Source organism: Cetorhinus maximus, chromosome 14 (assembly GCF_964194155.1).
Source record: "Cetorhinus maximus chromosome 14, sCetMax3.hap1.1, whole genome shotgun sequence".
Taxonomy (NCBI): Eukaryota; Metazoa; Chordata; class Chondrichthyes; order Lamniformes; family Cetorhinidae; genus Cetorhinus; species Cetorhinus maximus.
The window spans coordinates 29,700,684-29,722,465 of record NC_135892.1 but is presented as its reverse complement, the minus strand read 5'-3'; the positions used below and the strand labels follow the sequence as shown (position 1 = coordinate 29,722,465).

Here is a 21,782-nt window from a genome sequence, read left to right as displayed (position 1 = left end):
GCACTGGCCACAATTTTTCAGTCGTCTTAGACTCTGGGTGATGCCAGAGGACTGGAGAATTGCAAACATTACACTCTTGTTCAAAAAGGCCCAGCAACTACAGGCCAGTCAATTTAACCTTAATGGTGGGGAAACTTCTAGAAACAATAATTTGGGGCAAAATTAGTGATCATGTGGACAAATGCAGGTTAATAAAGGAAAGCCAGCATGGATTTCTTAAGGGAAAATCGTGTTTCACTAACTTGCAGGAGTTTTTTTGAAGAGGCAACCAAGAGGATTGATGAGGGTGATGCTGTTGATGTGGTGTACATGGACTTCCAAAAGGCATTTGATATAGTGCCATACAACAGACTTGTGAACAGTTTTGGAGCTCAGTGTTTTTCAGGTTGCAAGAAGGTTTGGAGTAGAGTTCCCCAGGGGTTACTGGGGACCTTTACTTTTTCTGATGTATATTAATTAGCTAGATGATCTCGACCTTTTGTGTACAGGGCACAGTTTCAAAATTTGTGCATGATATGAAACTTGGAAGCATTGTAACCTGTGAGAAGGAGAGTGTAGACCTTCAAAATGACTTGGACAAGTTGGTGGAATGGGTGGATATGTGGCAGATGAAGTTCAATGCAGAGAAATGTGAAGTGATTCATTTTGGTAGGAAGAACATGGAGAGACAATATAAAATAAAGGGTACCACTCTAAGGGGTGCAGGCGGACATAGGTGTATACGTGCATAAGTCATTGAAGGTGGCAGGATAGGTTGAGAGAACACAGTTAATAAAGCATGCAGTATCCTAGATTGTATTAGTAGGGGTATAGTGTACAAGAGCTAGAGGTCATGTTAAACTTGTATAAGTTGCTGGTTCAGCCTCAGCTGGGGTATTGCGTCCAGTTCCTGGCGTCACACTTTGTGACGGCATTGCAGAAAATGCAGAAGAGATTTATAAGAATGGTTCCAAGGATGAGGAACTTCAGTTATGAAGATAGATTGGAGAAACTGGGACAAAAACAGAAAATGTTGGAAAAACTCAGCAGGTTTGACAGCATCTGTGGAGAGAGAAAATCAAAGTTAACGTTTCGAGTCCGTATGACCCTTCTTCAGAGCTCTGAAGAAGGGTCATTCGGACTCGAAACATTAACTTTTTTTTTTCTCACTCCACAAATGCTGTCAGACCTGCTGAGTTTTTCCAGCATTTTCTGTTTTTGCTTCAGATTTCCAGCATCCGCAGTATTTTTCTTTTATCTTGGAGAAGTTGGGACTGCTTTCCTTGGCGAAGAGGAGAAGGATGAGAGGAGATCTGATAGAAATATTCAAAATCATGAGAGGTTTGGACAGAGTAAATAGGGAGAAACTGTTCCCACTCATGGAAAGATTGAGAACCAGAGGGCACAGATTTAAAATAAGTGGCAAAAGAAGCAAAAGCGACATGGAAAACCTTTTCACACAGTAAGTAGTTGTGGTCTGGAATGCAGTGCCTGAGAGCGTGGTGGAGGCTGGTTCAATCGAGGCATTGAAAAAGAATAGGACGGTTATTTTAAAAGGAACATTGTGCAGGGTTACGGCAAGAAGGCAGGAGAATGGCACTAAGTGAAATGCTCATTCGGAGACCCGGTGCAGACATGATGGGCTGAATGGCCTCCTCCTGCATTTTAACAATTGTATGATTATATTTGTGTCTCAAGATGACTGCATTCAAGGCATTTCACATTCAATCTGAGTTGCAGGGAATCAACAAACCAGTGCTGGTAGCTGATCTTGGCTGGGAAATGCAGGCACTCCATTTAGTCTGTATCTCAGATTTAGGTAAAAGAAAGAAACAGCTTGGACATATACAGCGTTCTTCACAACTCCAGGGTGTACCAATCTGCTCCACAGCCAACAAAGGACTTCTGATCACTGCTGCAATGCAAGAGACATTGGTAACCAACCTGCACACAGCAAGATCCCAGAAACAGCAACGCAACAATAAATAGACGACCTGTTTCATGTTGCTGGTCAATGAATTTATAGTGTGATAATCCCCTGCCAATGAATTCTGCTTTCAGCTCCTGCCATGAAATATTGGAACAAGTCTGCTGCCTAAAGAGCATCCAAGGAATCATGCAAGGCAATCATTCTTAATGCCAAATATTCCTTGTGTTGCTTCAAAACCTAAATCACACCATCTGTTTGATCGCTGGTAGCAGGAAAAAATAATAGCTGTGTTGCATTTACACACAATTTTTCATGAGCCTTACAATCCAAGTGTCTTTTCCAAGTAATGGAGCAACTCCTGAAAAGCAACCCCACTAACCCAATGCTTGTCATTCCTGTTTGGTGCAAGTAATGGCCCATGGAAATATCATCCAGGAGGTGATTTGAAGTTCCAATCACCTGTTGTTCTTTTTCATTACTCCAGTGCTGTACTGAAGGGTGTTGCATTGTTAGAGGTGTCATCCATTGGATGAGATGTCAGACAGAGGCTCCTCTTGCCTTCCTTTCCAGACACAAAAGACCTGATGGCTTTATCCCACATAGAGCAGGGAAGCCTTCCTCGTGCCCTGGCCAAAATCCATCCCTCAGCCAACTCTTAAGAGTTTGACTACTTAATCTCCACAGCCTTTTTTACGTTTGCAACATTTCCTTTAATATTTTTTGTAGTTTACACTTAGTTTTTGACTTTTGCATAATCTCTTGTGGCTTTCAGTATAGGCCTTATTGTTTTCATGTTTCTCAGTTGATGCCTGTTTGAACTGATATTATTGTCCCAAAGTAAAATCATCCCTGGCTGTTGTTTCTGTCTCACTTATTGCCAAGACACTAGCAAAGCTTCAATGGAATCCTGGGTTTCCCCCTGCTGAATGCATTGTTAAATGCCCATGCTCAGACCTGGGAGGAGGGTCCTAGAGAAAATGTTAGCATATTCAATTGCACATTTCTATGCTATAGTAGAAATGCCTCTTCTGATATCAGCATAATTCCCAGTGGGACACTGCACCTGAAATTAATGCATTTAAAGCCAATTCACAAAATATCCTTCAATAATTGTCTGTGCCCTCGAGGACAAACGGGCAATCTGAGCAGGTCACTACCCAAAATCTTGCTGCCTTTCTGTTGTGACCCTATAGTTTTCCAAAAATATGCCTAACACCTTCAATGAAGAACTATAAGGAGTCATTCCTCACTCCCACTTTAGGAATGCTGTTCCAAAGGTTGATCATCCTTGAAGAACATATCCAACCTAATTTTTTGCCTTCCCAATTGAAATGATTATACACTAGTTCTAGTCAACCAGAGCACCTCAAACAATCTTATCTACATGTATGCTATTGATACCTTTTAATAATTTCATTGACCTGAATCAGATCTCGTATGCCTATGTATGTCTCTCCAACTAATCCAACCCTAAATGAACAAAAACGCCCTAGTGCATTTAGGCCCTGGATTATTCTCCATTCTTTTCTGTGTCTTCTCTTGAGCCAATAGATTTTGAGATAAATGGTTCTCCAGATGGCATCTTACCAAAACTTTTCATAAACCTATGCTTATGGACATACTTTTATACTAAGCAGTCCATGCAATGGAGCTCAGGGCCTTGTTTGTCTTGGCCACAGCACCTAAACCTTTAAGGAGCAATCAGTGACCATTTCTGAGCACTTCCTTTCCTGTCACTTTTAATCTACACCCACACATGTCACAGACATGTTGATCTGCACATCAGTTTAGCTTGAAGAACATGTGCCTGTTTTACATCCATTTCTTTCTGCCTTCTAAGATCCTGACTTTTTGCACATTTTTTTTGCTCCGTGTGAATTTAATAGTCGTACTCTGTTCCTTATTCTAGTTCATTAATAGTAGGGCCCAACACCGACCCTGGATACTCCACTAGTGAGTTACATTTTCAGAATAGGCACTGTGTTCCTGCCAAGAAACGTCTTTTGAGGTAGATTAATTTTTTGGAAGAGAAACTTCCACTGCTTTGTCTCCTGATTGATTGGAAGGCTTTGACTTCTATTGGCCAATAATGGTGTTTAATTTCTAAGTCCTAAAGGAAAAGTTATAGGTGATGATGCTAGTGCCTCTAATTCAGTCAGTATGTTTTAAAAATTGGCTCATAACTGTGGTCTTCAAGGACCTGTACTTTCACAGTAAGATAAAATAACCCATTGGAAGTAATGTAGATTGAATAAATTAGCAGTAGAAGTTCTGTTACTAAGCCTGACAATAGGACCTAGAGTTCTTGGAGTGCTTGTTGGTCATAAAATTTCTTCACTGTGTACATAAATGTATTTATAACACAAAGACAGCAGCCCAGCTTGCCTGCAACCATGTGTCTGTTGTCACTTACTACTTTTTTGATTACTACTTTCTTCTCTGCTGCTCTTTCAACTTTGGTGGAGTTTTCACAAAAAGTCCTCAGTTTTTGAACTGGGTTTTTCAAAGGAGAGAAAAGAAAAGCAAAAGCCTTAAATAGTGAGAAGTATTTTTTGGATTGGTGTGGTTTGTTTTTCTGTGCTGATGGTAGATCAATTTAATTGCACGTCTGCAGGGTGAGTATAGTAGCTCAAAATATATTCCAATATCAGGAAGGATTTGAGATGATGGCTGTGGCAGCAATTACCAAGAACACCTTCAGTGTCAGAGAGGAGCATTTAAATAGGTTAAAAATGTTATGGCCACGATAGATTCAAGTTTGGTTTCTTTTTTTTAGCTTTTTTGCTTACAGTACATTTGTGTTAATCATGCTACTCTGTACTACTGCTTGAATTAAGCCTGTCTGGGGAATTGAACTATACAGGATATATTTTCATTACACACTTCCAATTTTCTAGTGGAAATTGAATTGGAGCAGCTATCTTGCTCAGTTTTTTTAAAAAAAAAGGAATTTTTACTTTTTATGTTGGAATATATTTCTGCCTTTCATATATGATGCACTGTCTTCTCAGTAACCTTTCTTTGTTTACATTTCAGAAAAGGTCACCGTGCCAAAGCAGCTCACACCTAAAGATAAGACCATTGAAAATGTGACTGTATTCAGTGATAAGCAAGGAAAGAAGCTACGCTCCAATATGCGAACAACAGAAAGAGATCGTAAGAAAACAGTGCAATGTGCATTTATGTTGGACCCTATCACTGGGTCTTCTGCAAAGAATTCAATTCCTAACAAGCCTTACCTCTGCCTTAGCTGTAGTAACCCTAGCCCTCCAGTCTCAGTGCCAGTGAGCAGACCCACACGGCAGACTTCCAGAACAGATTGTCCAGCTGACCGCTTGAAATTCTTTGAAACTTTGCGATTGCTTCTCAAGCTTACCTCAGTTTCTAAACGAAAGGAGAAGGAACAGAGAGGACAGGAAAATACCTCGTATGAATTGAATAGATCAAATGAACTTATCTGGCTAGAGCTGCAGGCCTGGCATGCAAGTCGTAGCATAAGTGACCAAGATGTTTACCTATATACTGCGCGCCAAGCTGTCCCTGATATTATTAATGATATTTTGAACTTCAAGGTAAATTATGGAAATCTTTGTGCTTGCAAAGGAGATGGCCATGTTGATGCTGCTGGAGAGGATGAGATTTTTGAACAGAAGACCGAATGTGTTAGGACTTCAGAAACGCATGTCTTTGGTCATAACGATTATCAGGAACACCTCCATTGTCAGAGAGTAGCATTTGAACAGGTTAAAAGTATTATGGAGCTGCTAGAGTCTGTGGAAGCACTTTACCCATCATTGCAGGCCCTCCAGAAGGACTATGAGAGGTATGCTGCAAAGGACTTTCAAAGCAGGGTGCAGGCACTCTGCTTATGGCTAAATATAACTAAAGACCTGAACCAGAAATTGAATTTGATGAGAACGGTCTTGGGTATCGAGAAATTGCCAAACATTGGCTGGCCGGTGTTTGAAATCCCATCTCCTCGTCCTTCTGGAGCGAGTGAGCCAAATGAGGAAGAGGACAATAGTGAGAACTACTCACAGACTTGCCCGTTGGAAAATGAAGAGGAGCAGTGTCATGAAGATGAAGTCACTGGGTTAGAAAACAACAGAGAACACAGTGCATGTAGGCGCAAAGAAGAAGTACATGTTCACTTTCAGCCTTTGGATGTTTTCCCAAAGAAGTTTGAAAGATCTGTATCTGAAGATGAGGCATCCTTTATGGGAAATCAGTCTGCTGATTGCCTACCTGACACTAGTTTCAACAGAAATTGTCAAACATCTATTTATAGGCCTTTTGTTGATAAAGCTCTGAAACAAATGGGACTACGGAAACTCATAATGAGACTTCACAAGTTAATGGATGGGTCCCTACAAAGGACACGTATAGCACTGGAGAAAGATGTTAGTACACTGGAGGTAAGAGCTCTTGATCTACTGTGGTAACAGTGCTGCAACTCTAAAGGTTTTCAAAACTTTGTTTCAAGACATTGGTCGTTTCTTTTATTTGTTTTTGCCTTTCGTGTTAACCTGTCCATAAAGTACCTTTTAACTGATATTGAATGTAATAAGGTTACAACCTATCTGTGGATGCAGGACATTTAGATGATAGCTGGTATTAAAGTAAAAACAGAAAATGTTGAAAATATTAGCACATCAGGCAGCATCTGCAGAGAGCGAAGAGAGTTAACATTTTAGGTTCGTGACATTTCAACAGAACTGGAAGAAGTTAGAGATTTAACAGGCTTTGAGCAAGTGCAGAGCCAGGGAGAGTAGTGGGAAGGGTGAGGAAAGGAGAAAGGGAAGGTCTGTGATAGGGTAGGAATGATTAAATGAGCATCTTTAATGTAGCAAAACATCCTAAGGCATTTCGCAGGAGTGTTACCAAACAGAATTTGATGCTGAGCCACATGAGTTTACCAGGACAGATGCAGAGTTAGATTTTAAGGAGTCTGTTAGAGGAGAAGAGCAAGGTGAAGAGCTTTGGTGTCAGAATTCCAGGCAGCTGAAGGAATGGCTGCCAATGATGGAGCAGTGAAAATTAGGGATGTACAAGAAGCCAGAATTGGAAGAGCATAGAGATCTTGGAGGAATTTAGGGCTAGAGGAGGTTAGAGATGGGAAAGAGCGAAGCTTTGGAGGAATTTGATCATGAGGATAATTTCAAAATTGAAGCTTTGGACCGGGAGCCACTGTAGGTCAGCGAACAAGGGTAATTACTGGGACTTAACTGTGAGTTAGGATATGGGCAGCAGAGATTTGGGTGAGCTCGGTTTAAGAAGGGTGTGAAGTGGGATGCCAGCTAGACGGAAGAAAATAATATGGTGAAATAGTAATGGTAGAAGGGTCAAGCAGAAATCCTGACAGAGAGAGGAGCAGAAATTGTTAAAGGTGGGAGAATTGCTAGGGAATTATATGCCAAAACAAAAGCAAAGTATTGTGGATGCTGGAAAGCTGGTGTTGTATTAAATTAAATATATTAATAATTGTTCTTGGAGCAGACAGGGTTTTGATAGAGCAGATAATGTGAAACTCTCTTGTTAAGGGGGTTGATAACCAGAACACACACGTTTGAAATAATTGGCAGAAGAATTGGATGGGAATTGGGGTGGGTCGGGGAGGGGGGGGGTGCGGTGCAATAAGAATGAATTTTATGCAGTGTTTTGAGATCTTGAATACACTATCTAAAACATAAGAACATAAATGGCAGTAGGAGTAGGCTAAACAGCTCCTTGGGCCTGCTCTGCCATTCTGTAAGATCATGGCTGGTCTTCAACCTCAACTCCATTTTCCTGCAGGATCCCTTGGTTCCCCAAGTTCAAAAATCTGTCTCAAACTTGAATGCACTCAATGGCTGAGCATCTACAATCCTCTGGGTAGAGAATTCCAAAGGTTCACATCTATCTGACTGAAGAAATTTCTCCTTGCCTAAGTCTAAAGCCTTATGTTGAGACTATGCAGCCTAGTTCTAGCTAGTTCTCTAGTTTCCCCTAATTCTCTAGCTAAGCAGAGCAACCTCTCAGCAAAAACTCCATCAGGCTCTCTTGGAATTTTATATTTCAGTGAAATCACTTCTCATTTTTCTGAACTACAGAAGAGTATAGGCCTATTCTACTTGATCTCTCCTCATCGCATAACTCATCCCAGGAACCAACCCAGTGAGCCTTCGTTACGCTCCAGCAAAGGCAAGTATATCCCTCCTTGGGTGCGAAGACCAAAACTGTATGCGGTACTCCAAGGTGAACTTAAAAGCCCTATACAATTGCAACAAGACTTCCTTACCCTAGTACTTCAATTCCCTTATGATAAAGGCCAACACACCATTTTCCTTATTGCTTGCTGTACCTGTATGCTAACTTCCTCTGTTTCATGTGTAAGGTCATCCAAATCCCCCTGAACACCTACATTCAATATTTTCTTGCCATTTAAAAAAAAATGTTCAAATTTTCCTATTCTTCCAAAGTGTTTAATCTTACCTTTCTCCATATTGCACTCCATCTGTCACTTTCTTGCCCGTTTGCTCAGCCTGTCTCTATCCATGTGCAGACTCTTTGGGTTGAGTTTTAGTCTCAAAAAAAAAAAGGACGTGTTGGGGGTGAATGTCTCAAATCTCTTTCTCAATCCAAACCCGCCTCCGGCCCATCTATTTGTGGCATAACTGAGACAGGAAGTTAGGTGTGCGACTAACCCGATCCAAGGAGGTGGGTTGCAATTTTAAGCATGACAAGGCTCCAAGCTTCATTGTCATGTAAGCTTTAACTTTAACTGTTGTCAGCCAGGTTTCCTGAGTGTCAAGAAAACCAGCAGCTTCATCAAGGCAAGAACTTGTGAATTCAGGACATGTGTGCCTTCTCACCTGCCTGCTGGATCCAGGTGCTTGCCTGAAAAGCATCCATGACTGGACAATCTCCCCACCCCCAACAAAGAACAACGAAAAGTACAGCACAGGAACAGGCCCTTCAGCCCTCCAAGCCTGCGCCAATCATATTGCCTGTCATACTAAAACATTTTGCACTTCCGGGGTCCGTATCCCTCTATTCCCATCCTATTCATGCATTTGTCAAGCTGCCTCTTTAACACCACTATCGTACCTGCTTCCACCACCTCCTCTGGCAGCAAATTCCAGACACTCACTACCCTCTGCGTAAAAAACTTGCCCCGCACATTTCCTCTAAAGTTTTCTCCTCTCACCTTAAATCTGTGTCCCCTAGTAATTGACTCTGCCACCCTGGGAAAAAGCTTCTGACTGTCTACTTTGTCCATGCCACTCATAATTTTGTAAACTTCTATCAAGTCGCCCCTCAATCTCCGTTGCTCTAATGAGAATAATCTGAGTTTCTCCAACCTCTCCTCATAGCTAATAACCTCCAGACCAGGCAGCATCCTGGTAAACCTCCTCTGCACCCTCTCCAACGCCTCCATATCCTTCTGATAATGTGGCGACCAGAATTGCACGCAATATTCCAAGTGTGGCCTAACCAAGGTTCTATACAGCTGTAGCATGACTTCCCAGCTTTTATACTCGATACCCCTGCTGATGAAGGCAAGCATGCCATATGCCTTCCTGACTACCTTATCCACCTGCGTTGCCACTTTCAGTGATCTGTGGACCTGTACACCCAGATCCCTCTGCCCGTCGATGCACTTAAGGGTTCTGCCATTTACTGTATAATTCCTACCTGTATTTGACCTTCCAAAATGCATTACCTCGCATTTGTTCGGATTAAACTCCATCTGCCATTTCTCCGCCCAAGTCTCCAACTGATCTATATCCCGTTGTATCCTTTGACAATCCTCTTCACTATCTGTAACCACTTGGGTCCTAAGTCCAGATCGGTTAACCACCACCCCCCACTTTCTCCTACGCTTCCCTTCCCTGGGCTTGAGTACAGACTTGCATGATGCTGCAGTCGTCACAGGCTGGCTCTCCACCCAACTGGAGGCCCAGCAAGGAAACTGATCGGTGATATTCCGTGAAGTTGAAGTTCCACAGCTCCCTTTGGGTCAGATCAGCAAAAAAATTGCCCTTGTGTTCTCACAGCTTACTTTCCCACCCAATTTTGTATCATAAGCAAATTTGAGATGCACTTGGTCTCTTCATCTAAGTCGCTAATATAGTTTGTAAACAGCTGAGGCCCCGGCACTGATTCTTGTGGCACCCCATTAGTAGCAGCCAACCAGCCTGAAAATTGCTTCCTTACCCCCCACTCTACTTGTTAGAAGTAGATTTGGTAGTAACTTTCAAAGAAAATCAGATCTCTACTTGAAAAGGAAAACTTTTCATTGGCATGGATAAAGGATTGTTAGCTAACAGGAAGCAGAGAGCAGGGATAAATGGGTCTTTTTTGGTTGGTAGGCTGCGACAAATGGAGTGTTACAGGGATCAGTGCTGGGGCTTCAACTATTTACAACCTGCATCAATGATTTGGATGAAGGGGTCGAATGTATGGTAGCTAAATTTTGCCAATGACACCAAAGATAGGTCGGAAAGTAAGTTGTCAGGCGAGGTAGAGAGTCTGCAAAGGGATATAAATGGATTAAGTGAATGGGCAAAAATCTGGCAGATGGAGTATAATGTGGGAAAATGTAAATTTGTCCACTTTGGCAGGAAGTATAGGCAGTATACTATTTAAATGAAGAAAGATTGCAGAACTGTGAGGTGCAGTGGGATCTGGGTATCCTGGCACATGAATCTCAAAAAGTTAGTATGCAGATACAGCAAGTGATTAAGAAGGCAAATGGAATGTTGGTGTTTATTGCAAGGGGAATAGAAAATAAAAGTAGGAAGGTTTTACTGCAGCTATACAGAGCCTTGGTAAGATCCCATCTGGAATACCATGTACAATTTTGTTCTCTTTATTTGAAAAAAGATATAATTGTGTTAGAAGCACTACTGAGAAGGTTCACTTGACTCATTCCTGAGATGAGGGGCATATCTTATGAAGAAAGGTTAGGCCTATGCCCACTGGAGTTTGGAAGAATGAGAGGTGATTGTATTGAAACAACTGAGCCGGTTAGCTCAGTTGGTTGGATGGCCAATGTGGATCAGATGGTGCCAACAGCACGGAGTTTGATCCCCTGTTTCGGTTGGGTTGGATTTGGGGCCTGCTTCCTTGCCCCACCCTTGGTGGAGGTCATGGCGCTGTGATCAGCCTTTGGGTAGAGAACTCAAGAAGCTGAAAGTTTTGTTTGGGTATAGATTTGTGTATTTCCAGTAGCTATTTATCAGCAAATTCTCTACAAAATTAAATGATAGTGTGTTGGAGAGGAACAAGTATATTTCTATTCTGGAGGGTGGGCTCTTGATAATTCAGGTCATTCCTGGCCACTTGTGATCTGTAATAGGATATGCTTGATTGACTATCTGCTGTCTCACTAAAATGATGCAAGAAAATCTCAATGCAAGTTGGTGTTTTTACAATAATATGTTTTGTTGGGTTTCAACTTGCGAATCAAGAAAATCCTAAGGAAAAACGATTTCAATGAAATCTAATATAAGTTATAATAAATACATTAATAAGACAAAATTGAAATCTATTTAATGTCTATTTAATCTGCAAATGGTTCAATAATGTGGTTCACGATAGAGTAGTACAAATTGGAATAAACTCTAAACTAGATTTCTAAGAGGAACATTTTACTATCTCGTCATTGAGGACAACAGTAGCTGCAAATGAAACGTTGCAATAACATTGACATATCTATATAATGCCTTTAATATAATCAAATGTTTGAAGGCACTTCACAGGAGCATTATAAAGTGAAGTACAACAGCAAGCTACGTAAGGAGATATTAGACCATATGACCAAAAGCTTGGTCAAAGAGGTAGCTGTAAGAAGTATCTTGAAGGAGGAAAGCAAGGTATAGGAGGGGAGATGAAGGGAGTGTATTCTAGAGCTTGGGGCTTGGGCAACTGAAAGCATGCCCAGCAGTGGTAGTATAATTAACATTGGGGATGCACAAGAGGCCAGAATTAGTGGAACGCAGATATCTCTTGAGGGTTGTGGGCTAGAGGAGATGGGGAAAGCTGAGGACATGGAACAATTTGAAAACAAGGATGAAAATTTTAAAGTCAAGATGTTGCTTGACTGGGAACCAGTGTAGGTCAGCTCAGCACAGGGAAGATGGAGGAAATGGATTTGCTGTGAATTTATACACAGGCAGCAGAGTTTTGGATGACCTGAAGTTTATGGAGGATAGAATGTGGGAAACTAGCCAGGAGCGTATTGGAAGAGTCGAGTCTAAAAGTAACAAATGGATAAATAAGGGTTTCAGCAGCAGTGATTCTACGAGTAGTCTTAGTGATGGCACGAATATGAGGTTGGCTAAGGAGATTGGGTACTTTCATTAAAAGGCATGACAGTGGATAGGTAATGGCTAATATTTAAGGAATGAATGTATGCATTGCAACAGTTATCCATTCCTTTCTGGCACTAAAACACAACAGGAAAAGCGACCCAAGCATGGCTAGTGAAAGAAATTAAGGCTAGTATTAGATCCAAAGAGGAGTCATATAAAGTTGCTAGAAAAGGTAGCAAACCTGAGGATTGGGAGCAGTTTAGAATCCAGCAAAGGAAGACCAAGAGATTAATTAAGAGGGGAAAAATAGAGTAAAAGAGTAAACATGGAAGGAACATAAAAGCAGACTGTAAAAGCTTCTATAAGTATGTAAAAAAAAAAGATTAGTGAAGACAAATATAAGTTCCTTACAGTCCGAAACGGTTGAATTTATAATAGAGAACAAGGAAATGGCAGAGCAACTAAACAACTACTTTAGGCCTGCCTTCACTGAGGAAGACACAGATAACTTCCCAGAAAGGCTAGGGAATCAAGGGTCTAGAGAGAGGGAGGAATTGAAGGAAATTAGTATTACTAAAAACAATAGTGCTGGAGAAATTAATGGGACTGAAAGCTGATAAATCCTCAAGGCCTGATGATCTACATTGCAGGGTGCTAAAGGTGGCAGCCATGGAAATAGTGGATGCGTTGGTCATGGGGTATGTGGAGAGAGAAGGAGTATGGCATTGAAATAGAGGATCAGCCCCGAATGACCCACTCCTCCTATTTTCTGTTTCTGTTTAATAAAAAGTGCTTCATATAATTGGTCAATTTTCACTGCCCCAACAGACATCTGACAATACTTCCAAGTAGACTATTAAACATAAGCTTATGGGTAACTCTCAGCCACTCCTGTCTCGTCCCAATTTTTGATTTTTATTCTTTCCTGTAGGTTGCTAATTGTAATTTAATATCTGGTCAACTTTGAGCAACACTGTTTTTCAGAATTATTCCTGCTGGATGCCTACAACCTATATAGTGAATAAAGTTTGAACAAGTTTGATTTTTACAAAGGATAAAAAAAAATCCCATTTCTTGCACTGATTTAATCGAGGAGGTTGTTCAGAATTTTGCATACAAATATCAATGCATGCTTAACATCTACGCCTCTGATTTCATGCTTTAGGAATTTAATCCTTAAGTTTGTCCATTGAACTATCATGAGTTAATTTAATTTTGGTTTAGTCATACTGACAGCAAACATTCTTTGTTGCCCAACTAATTAGAGCAATTCTATGGAATTATGAGTGATGTTAGCATATATGTGCACTGGAACTATAAAAGCAATCAATATTAGCTAATTAGAAGGTGCTAATTCTCAACAGTCTTTTATTGAAAGTACAGTAGCATTGAGCAAATTCTTTGTCTGATTCAAACCTGTATACTTGGGAGTGTGAATCGAATTGCCTTCTTTATCTTCTAAATACATTGGGTCTTTTTTGACACTAGGGAGCTACAGACTGACAGCAGCAAACAGTTATTGCCTTGTGCTTCGGCCCACACCCTTGTCCCCTTATTCTAGCATCAGGCTTGTTGCCTTGTGGTGTTGCAGCCATCATGCATTGTGATTTGAAGGAATATTCCAGCAATGCAGTTTGGAATATAAGCATCAAACACAATAGTGAGAAGCTTGTTGCATGATAAATTTTAATGGCTGTAATATTTTAAAAACAGAATTTATTTGGGAACTTGCCATATCTGGATAATTCATCTGTTTTGGGGAGCACATTTTAGACTGACACTTTTGATCACCTGCCACAACTCTCCTTTTCCCACACACTCAGCTTTCTGTATATCACCGTAGCTTAGACTGTACAAATGTGGATTTTAATAGACTCCCAAACAAACTTTAAAAGGTGGCTTCATACAATGTATTTGTTTTATTGAGTTGGTGGGTATGTTTGACCTCTTCACGATGACTTGAAGACATCCCTAAAGCTGCCCTCCTGGGCATCTCCTGCCACGACCAAGTTCCAAGTAGAGAAGTTGCTTTGGGAGTCTGGCGTCAGGCATACAAACTACATGTCCCACCCAACAGAGCTTGTTTTGAATGATTAGCACCTTGATGCTGGGCAAGTTGGCTTGGGAGAGGACGCTGCTGTTGGGACCGCCTTTGGAAGGATCTTGCAAAGGCACTGCTGGTGGTAATTCTCCAGTAACTTGAGGTGCTTCTGTAGGTCGTCCAAGCCTCCGAAGCAGGATATAGGAGTTTGGACGCCTACCCAGTGACTCGTGGGAGATCCTGGCTTGTGAATGATCAAAATGGAGAATGCTTATTCGGGAAGACACCGAATACACCAAGAGACTTTGGGAACATGCAGAAATGAAGTTGAGGCATCTGAAGGAGTGGATGAACCTCCAAACAACCCATCTACCCAACCCCTCAAGCACCACCTGCCCTGCATGTGGCAAAGTCTGCAGATCGTGCATTAGACTTGCCAGCTATTTTAGAATCCTTTGAATCGGAGCGGAAGCAAGTCATCCTCGATCCTGAGGGACTGCCTAAGATTTAGGTTTTTTTTAAATTCAGCGATTGCCCTAAATTACCAATGTACATTGTTGCAAAAGGTTTAAATAGCTAACCTTAAAGGTGATATAGAAAAGCAAAGTTTTTTTTTGATAAGTATTGTTGACATTAAGAAAAATTTGCTATTTGTATACCGGAACAATATCTTGGATTGTGTATTTTAAACATTGAAATATAATCATGGTCCATTTTGAAACTCTTCCTGTGTTGGACTTGGATATTATAATAGTGATGACTACCTCATTTAATAGTCAGCCTTACCATTTTACTAATTTTACAAATATGGCATGCAATTTGATTATTCCAATATATCTGCAAGGGTTTCTTGGTGTAAAATTCATATAGTGCTTTGTTTAATCTTGCAGGAAGAAAATGTGCATAGACCAAAAATACAATCATAAATATTAATTTGCTGTGTGAAAGTATATAAGCATTGGTTAGTTCTATTCCCTCAAAAGTGTTTAAACATTGTTTTCTGTTGTCAATAAGTACCCCCACACACAATTTAATGGCACTTCTAGTTTTAAAATGATAGATTTAGGAATTGCAGAGCACATCAGTAATTTGAATTCTAATTTAAAATATCGATCACTGTTTTATTTGGTTTTAAAAGTTCTAATTTATTTTATGCTCTTTGCTTGAGAAATAAGGAGCATATTCTTATGATAAGTGTGATTATGAATATGAAGATAACTATAAATGCTCTTGAAATATTAAAGAGGAGCAGGTAGAATCTAGATATATTACTGCTCTATAGCCACAAAGAATACAGTAGCATTCCTTGGCCTGTTTGCCTTGCATTCCGGGTTGTATTGTATGCTTAGATAAAACCTTGGGATTTCAAAATAAGATAGCTCAAAATGACTACAGTAACACTTTTTTAAAGCCAGGAATGTTTGGCATGTTTATTGGGGTATATCATGCTATAATATATTTACATAATTACAAAGGCCATTTGGCTTAAAAAGGCCATTTGGTTCTACAGGTCCATGTTCGTGTTTATGCTACATGCAAGCCTCTTCATCTAACCCGTCAACATACCCATCTATTCTTTCCTCCCTTTTGTTTTTATCAACCTTTGAATGCATCTTATGCTATTTGCCTCAACAACAACTTGTGGTAGTGAGTTCCACATTCTAATCACTCTCTGGGTAAAAGAAATTACTGCTGAATTCCCTATTAGATTTATTAGTACCAAGCTTATGTTAATAGCACCTAGCCCTGACGCCCCCAACAATTGTAAACATCATCTCTGTCTGTGCTCTTGAAACATTTCGTAATCTTGAAGATCTCGACTAAGCCACCCCTCTGCTCTTTTTTCTAAAGGATAGAGTCCCAATTTATTCAATTTTTCCTGATGGGTATAACATCTCAGTTTTGATATCATTCTAGTAAATCTTTTTGCACCTGCCCTAGTGCCTTTTATGATATGGAGAGCAGAACTATTCATAATCATCCTAGTGTGGTCTAACCAATGTTCTTCATAAGTTTAATATAACCTCTCTGCTTGTCAATTCTATCTCTTTAGAACTGGACTCCAGTGCATTGTTTGTTTTTTTAATAGCCTTATCAACCAGCATTGCTACTTTTATTGATCAATGTATCTGTCTCCCCAGATCCCTCTACCCCATTTAGACAATTATTTTCCAATAAATATGTGCCTGACTTATTTGTTCTGCCAGTGTGTTACCTCACTCCTATATATTGATGTCTGGAGTAGAGTCCCGTTCGAAGGTTGGTGTTTTCCTCAAGTTTTAGCACCTACCGGGAACTCCTGCAACTGACCAGGTGCCAGATGTATTTCCTGTCACCTTTCCTTTCGATACCAGTCTGAGGTCGAGAGGCGGGTACAAATGCTAAGCAAGTCTGCACCTCCTAAAACAACACCTAGGCTAGATAGCAAACAAAAATAGTACCCTTTCAGCTTGGAAGCTAGAATGTGAGGACTATGTACCTTGTGCATATCAAGGTACAATGACCCACATTCTACAGCAAGTGCACGCAAGATGGACCTGATTGACGATGAGCTACAAAAAGTTTGGCGTTGACATTGCAGCTCTAGACGAAGCCAGATTAGCCAAAACAGGCTCTGCTGATGAGGCTTGGAAAGGGCGCTGAAGACCACTGTGAACACGGTATAAGGTTTTCACTGAGTAACCGGCTGACAGTCAATTGTAACAACCAATAACGACCTCCTGAACACCACTTCTCCCTGTATCTGTCATCTGATGGCGCAGTCAACATCATATGTACCTTAGTACCAAATCTTGTATGCCAGCATCTCTGACAAAGAGCATCTCTATGATTCCCGAGGCGAGGTTTTGAGGTACATTCCAAACTTCAAGAGATATTCATCCTGGGTGATTTCAATCTGTGTGTTGGGGCAGACAGTGATCCATGGCCAACGTGCCTCGGTTGTCATAGGCTGGGCAAAATCAACAATGACAAACAACGCCTTCTTGAGCTTTGTGCCCTGAATGTGTCACAAATACCTTTCAGAGCAGATGTCGCCACAAGCTGTCATGGTGTTCCCCAATGTCTGGGCATTGGCACCAACTAGGTCATCACAAGAAGGTGTGATCTGCCCAGTGTTCTCCACACCCACACCTACCACACTGCAGATTGCAACAGCAACCATCTCTTGTCATATGCAGAGTGAAAGTGCACTCACAAAAGTTACACAGTTCCAAATAAGCTGGTGTGCCATGCATCAACATCCCTTGCATAAGTAATAATGCCAAATACCAGTACTTTACACTGCTGTAAGAACGATTGCTACCCACCAAAAGTTTATCAGGAAGTGCCGGATGCAGGTATTGATGAAGCTTGGAAGTAACTGAGCTCAATCATCAGCAGCAGAAGCATCATTTGGTAAATGCGGAACCCTCAACAAGGACTGGTTTGAGATCTACCCTGCTGAGATGACATCTGTCATTGATGCAAAAAACAAAGCTTACGTAATGCACATCATAAACCCAACACCTAAAACACTGCACAACCTGAAAGTAGCCAAATCAGCTGTCCAAAAGATAGGGAGATGCTGCACAAATAAACACTGGATCAAAGAACTATGTATGAAAGGGTCAAAAGGGTGCTTGGTCCTACCATCTCTAAGGTTGCCCTGCTGGAGTCAGCAGATGGTGAAGTACTCACTGACAAAAATAAACAGATTCCCCGCTGGGCTGAACACTACTGTAAGCTGTACTCCTGTGAGGCAGACATCTCCCAGTCCGCGCTTGACCCTCCTGCAGCTTCCCGTCATGGATGAATTCGATGAAGAACCCGCATCACTTCTCATCACTTTACCTCAAAGGCCATACACTGCTTAGCAAACAAAGACATCCAGCAAGGATGGAATCCCAGCGAAAGTGCTCAAGCACAGAAAGTTCCATCTATTGCAACACCTTTATGACCAGCTTCCCTGCTGGATGGTAGGCTCCGTTCACAGGATATGCGTGATGCAAAAACAAAGGCATCAACTACAGGGGAATCTCACTTCTTAACGACCTTAGCGTAACGGGGAAGGGCTTTACTAGGGTCATATTTTAAAAAAGGAACTCCCATCTATTTGCAGACTGAGTGCACCTGGAAGTACAGTGCTATTTACGTGCTGGTAGGCTGTGGACATGATCTTCTTCATACTCCAGCTACAAGAGAAGTGTCATACATACATACGAATGTATGAATTAGGAGCAGAAGTAGGCCAGTTGGTCCCTACTCCACCATCCAATAAGATGATGGCTGATCTGATTGTAACCTCAGCCCCTCATTCCTGCCACCCCCGATAACCTTTCAACCCCTTGTTAATCAAGAATCTATTTAGCTCTGCCTTAAAAATATTCAGACTCTGCTTCCACTGTCTTTTGAGGAAGAGAGTTCCAAAGGCTCCCGACCCTCAGAAAAAAATTCTCCTCATTTCTGTTTTAACTGAGTGACCCCTTATTTTTAAACAGTGCACCCTAGTTCTAGATTCTCCCACAAGAGGAAACATTCACCCCACATCCACTCTGTCAAGACTCCTCAGGATCTTAAAGGTTTCAATCAACTCACCCCTTACTCTTCTAAACTCCAGTGGATACAAGCCTAACCTGTCCAACCTTTCCTCATAAGACAACCCACCCATTCCTGGTATTAGTCTAGTTAATCTTCTCTGCACTGCTAATGCAGTTACATCTTTCCTTAAATAAGACGACCAGTACTGTACACAGTACTCCGGATGTGGCCTCACCAGTGCCCTGTACAGCTGAAGCATAACCTCCCTACTTTTTAATCAATTTCCCTTGCAATAAACAATAACATCCTATTAGCTTTGCTAATTGCTTCCTGTACCTGTATACTTGCCTTTTGTGATTCATGCACTAGGACACCCAGATCCCTCTGAATCTCAGATCTGCAATCTCTCACCATGTAGATAATCTTTTTTATTCTTCCTGCCAAAATGAATGATTTCACATTTGCCCACATTATACTCCTTTTGCCAGATCTTTGCCCACTCACTTAACCTATCTATGTCCCTTTGTAGCCTCCTTATGCCCTCTTCCCATTTTGCTTTCCTACTTATCTTTGCCTTGTCAGTAAATTTAGCAACCGTTCCTTCTGTCCCTTCATCCAAGTCGTTTATATAAATTGTAAAAATTTGGGGCTCCAGCTCTGATTCATGTGGCACACCACTCGTCACATCCTGCCAACCAGAAAAAGACCCATTTATACCAACTCTCTGCTTCCTGTTAGCTAACCAATCTTCTATCCATGCCAATGTGTTAGCCCCTACACCATGAGCCTTAGTTCTGCAATAACCTTTGGATGTGGCACCTTAACAATTGCCTTCTGAAAATCTAAATACAGTACATGCACAGTTCCCCTTTATCCACAGCACATGTGACTCCTTAAAGAGCTCCAATAAATTGGTTAAACATGATTTACCTTTCACAAATCCATGTTAACTCTGTCTGATGGCCTTGAATTTTTCTAAGTGCCCTGCTATAATATCCTTAATAAGAGCTTTTAACAATTTCTCTATGACAGCTGTTAAGCTAACTGGCCTCTAGTTTCTTGCTTTCTGTCTCCCTTCCTTTTTGAATAAGGGAGTTACATTTGCTATTTTCCAATCTAGTGGAACCTTCCCTAAATCTAGGGAATTTCAGAAAATTAAAACCAATGAATCAACTATCCCACTAGCCACTTCTTTCAAGACCTTAGGGCGAAGTCTATCAGGACCCAGGGATTTGTCAGCCTGCAACCCCAACAATTTACTCAATACCACTTCCCTGGTGATTGTAATTGCCCCAAGCTCTTCCCTCGCTTCCATTTCTTGATTTACAGTTATTTCCGGGATGTTACTTGTGTCCTCCATAGTGAAGACTGATGCAAAATACCTGTTTAATTCTTCCGCCATCTCCCTATTTTCCATTATCAGTTCCTCAGGCGCACACTCTATAGGGCCAACGCTCACTTCTTTAACTCTTATTTAAAGATCTATAGAAACTCTTACTTTCTCTCTTTCAATTACTAGCTAGCTTTCTCTCGTACTCTAATTTTTCTCTCATTAATCTTCTTGTCATCCTTTGCTGTCCTTTATATTCTTTCCAATCTTCTGACCTGCCACCTGGCCTTGCGTATTTATATGCTTTTTCTTTAAGCCTGATACTGTCTTTAACTTTTTTAGTTAACCACAGATAGTGGACCCTCCCTTTGGAATTTTTCTTTCTCATTGGAATGTATCTATTCTGTGTATTCTGAAATATCGCTTTAAATGTCTTCCACTGAACCTTGGACGCACTCACCTCTCCCTCAAAATGAATGTAAAATTCAATCATATAATGATCACTGCTACCTAGAGGTGCCTTCACTAGGAGGTTATTAATTAATCCTATTTGTTTGCACAATACCAGGTCTAGTATAGCCTGCTCTCTGGTTGGCTCCAGAATGTGCTGTTCTGAGCAACTATCCTGAAAATGTTTTATGAGTTCCTCATCTATGCTACCTTTGCCCATCTAATTTTTCCACTTTATATGTAGATTAAAATCCCCCATGATTATCTCCAAACCTTTCTGACAAGCTCCCATTGACTCCTCTTTCTTCTCTGTCCTACTGTGTCATTACAATTAGGGGGCCTGAACACCCATAAGTCACTTTTTGCCTTTATCATTTCTCATCTCAACCCAAACTGCATCTACATTCTGGTTTCTTGAACTTAGGTCATCCCTCTCTAATGAGCTAATACAATCTTTAATTAACAGAACCAACCCTCCACCTTTTCTAACTTTCTGTCCTTTTTAAATGTCACGTACCCTTCAATATTCAGATCCCAATCTGTCATCTTGCAGCCACGCCGCCGCAATGGCTATCAGATCATATTTATTTATTTCTATTTGTGCTATCAGTTCATCTGTTTTGTATCAAATGCTACTTGCATTTAGATACCGAGTCTTTAACTTTGTCCTTTTACTATTTTTGTAGCGTCTAGCCTTATCTGCTCATTTACTCTTTACTCTCTATCCTTTCCTCTCAGTCTGTTTATCATTTCCCATATTAATACCATTCTCTCTTGCCTTGTCTCTACTCTTTAGTTTACCACATCTTCCAAAATTTGATCCCATACCCCCACTATTCAGTTTAAAACCGACTCTACTTCCCTAGTTATGTGGCTCGAGAGGACACCAGATCCAGCACGGTTCAGGTGTAGACTGTCCCAACGGTACAGACCCTACTTTCCCCAGTACTGATGCCAGTGCCTCATGAACCGGAACCCACTTCTCCCACACCAGTCTTTGGCCCATGCATTTATTTTTCTAATCTTATTTGTCGTATGCCAATTTGCACATGGCTCAGGTAATAATCCAGAAATTATTACCTTTGAGCTTCTGCTTCTTAATTTGGTGCTGAGCTCCTTATACTGACTATGCAGAACTTCCCTTCCTTGTCCTGTCTGTGTCACTAGTACCTACATGGACCATGACCACGGGATCCTCCCCCACCCACTAAGTTCCTCCCCAGCCCTGAGCAAATGTCG

The 21,782-nt window shown here is 41.0% G+C and overlaps 1 protein-coding gene across 4 annotated transcripts in view; it reads left to right on the top strand.

The window, feature by feature from the left end:
- map3k4 (mitogen-activated protein kinase kinase kinase 4) overlaps positions 1-21,782 on the top strand; it is a 218,171-nt gene that overhangs the window by 92,536 nt on the left and 103,853 nt on the right. For all 4 annotated transcript variants that reach the window (XM_078556730.1, XM_078556729.1, XM_078556727.1 and 1 more), the window contains one exon: positions 4,946-6,324. In XM_078556730.1, the coding sequence (XP_078412856.1) occupies positions 5,044-6,324 (1,281 nt within the window). In that variant the 5' untranslated portion in view covers positions 4,946-5,043. The remainder of the gene's footprint in view (positions 1-4,945; positions 6,325-21,782) is intronic.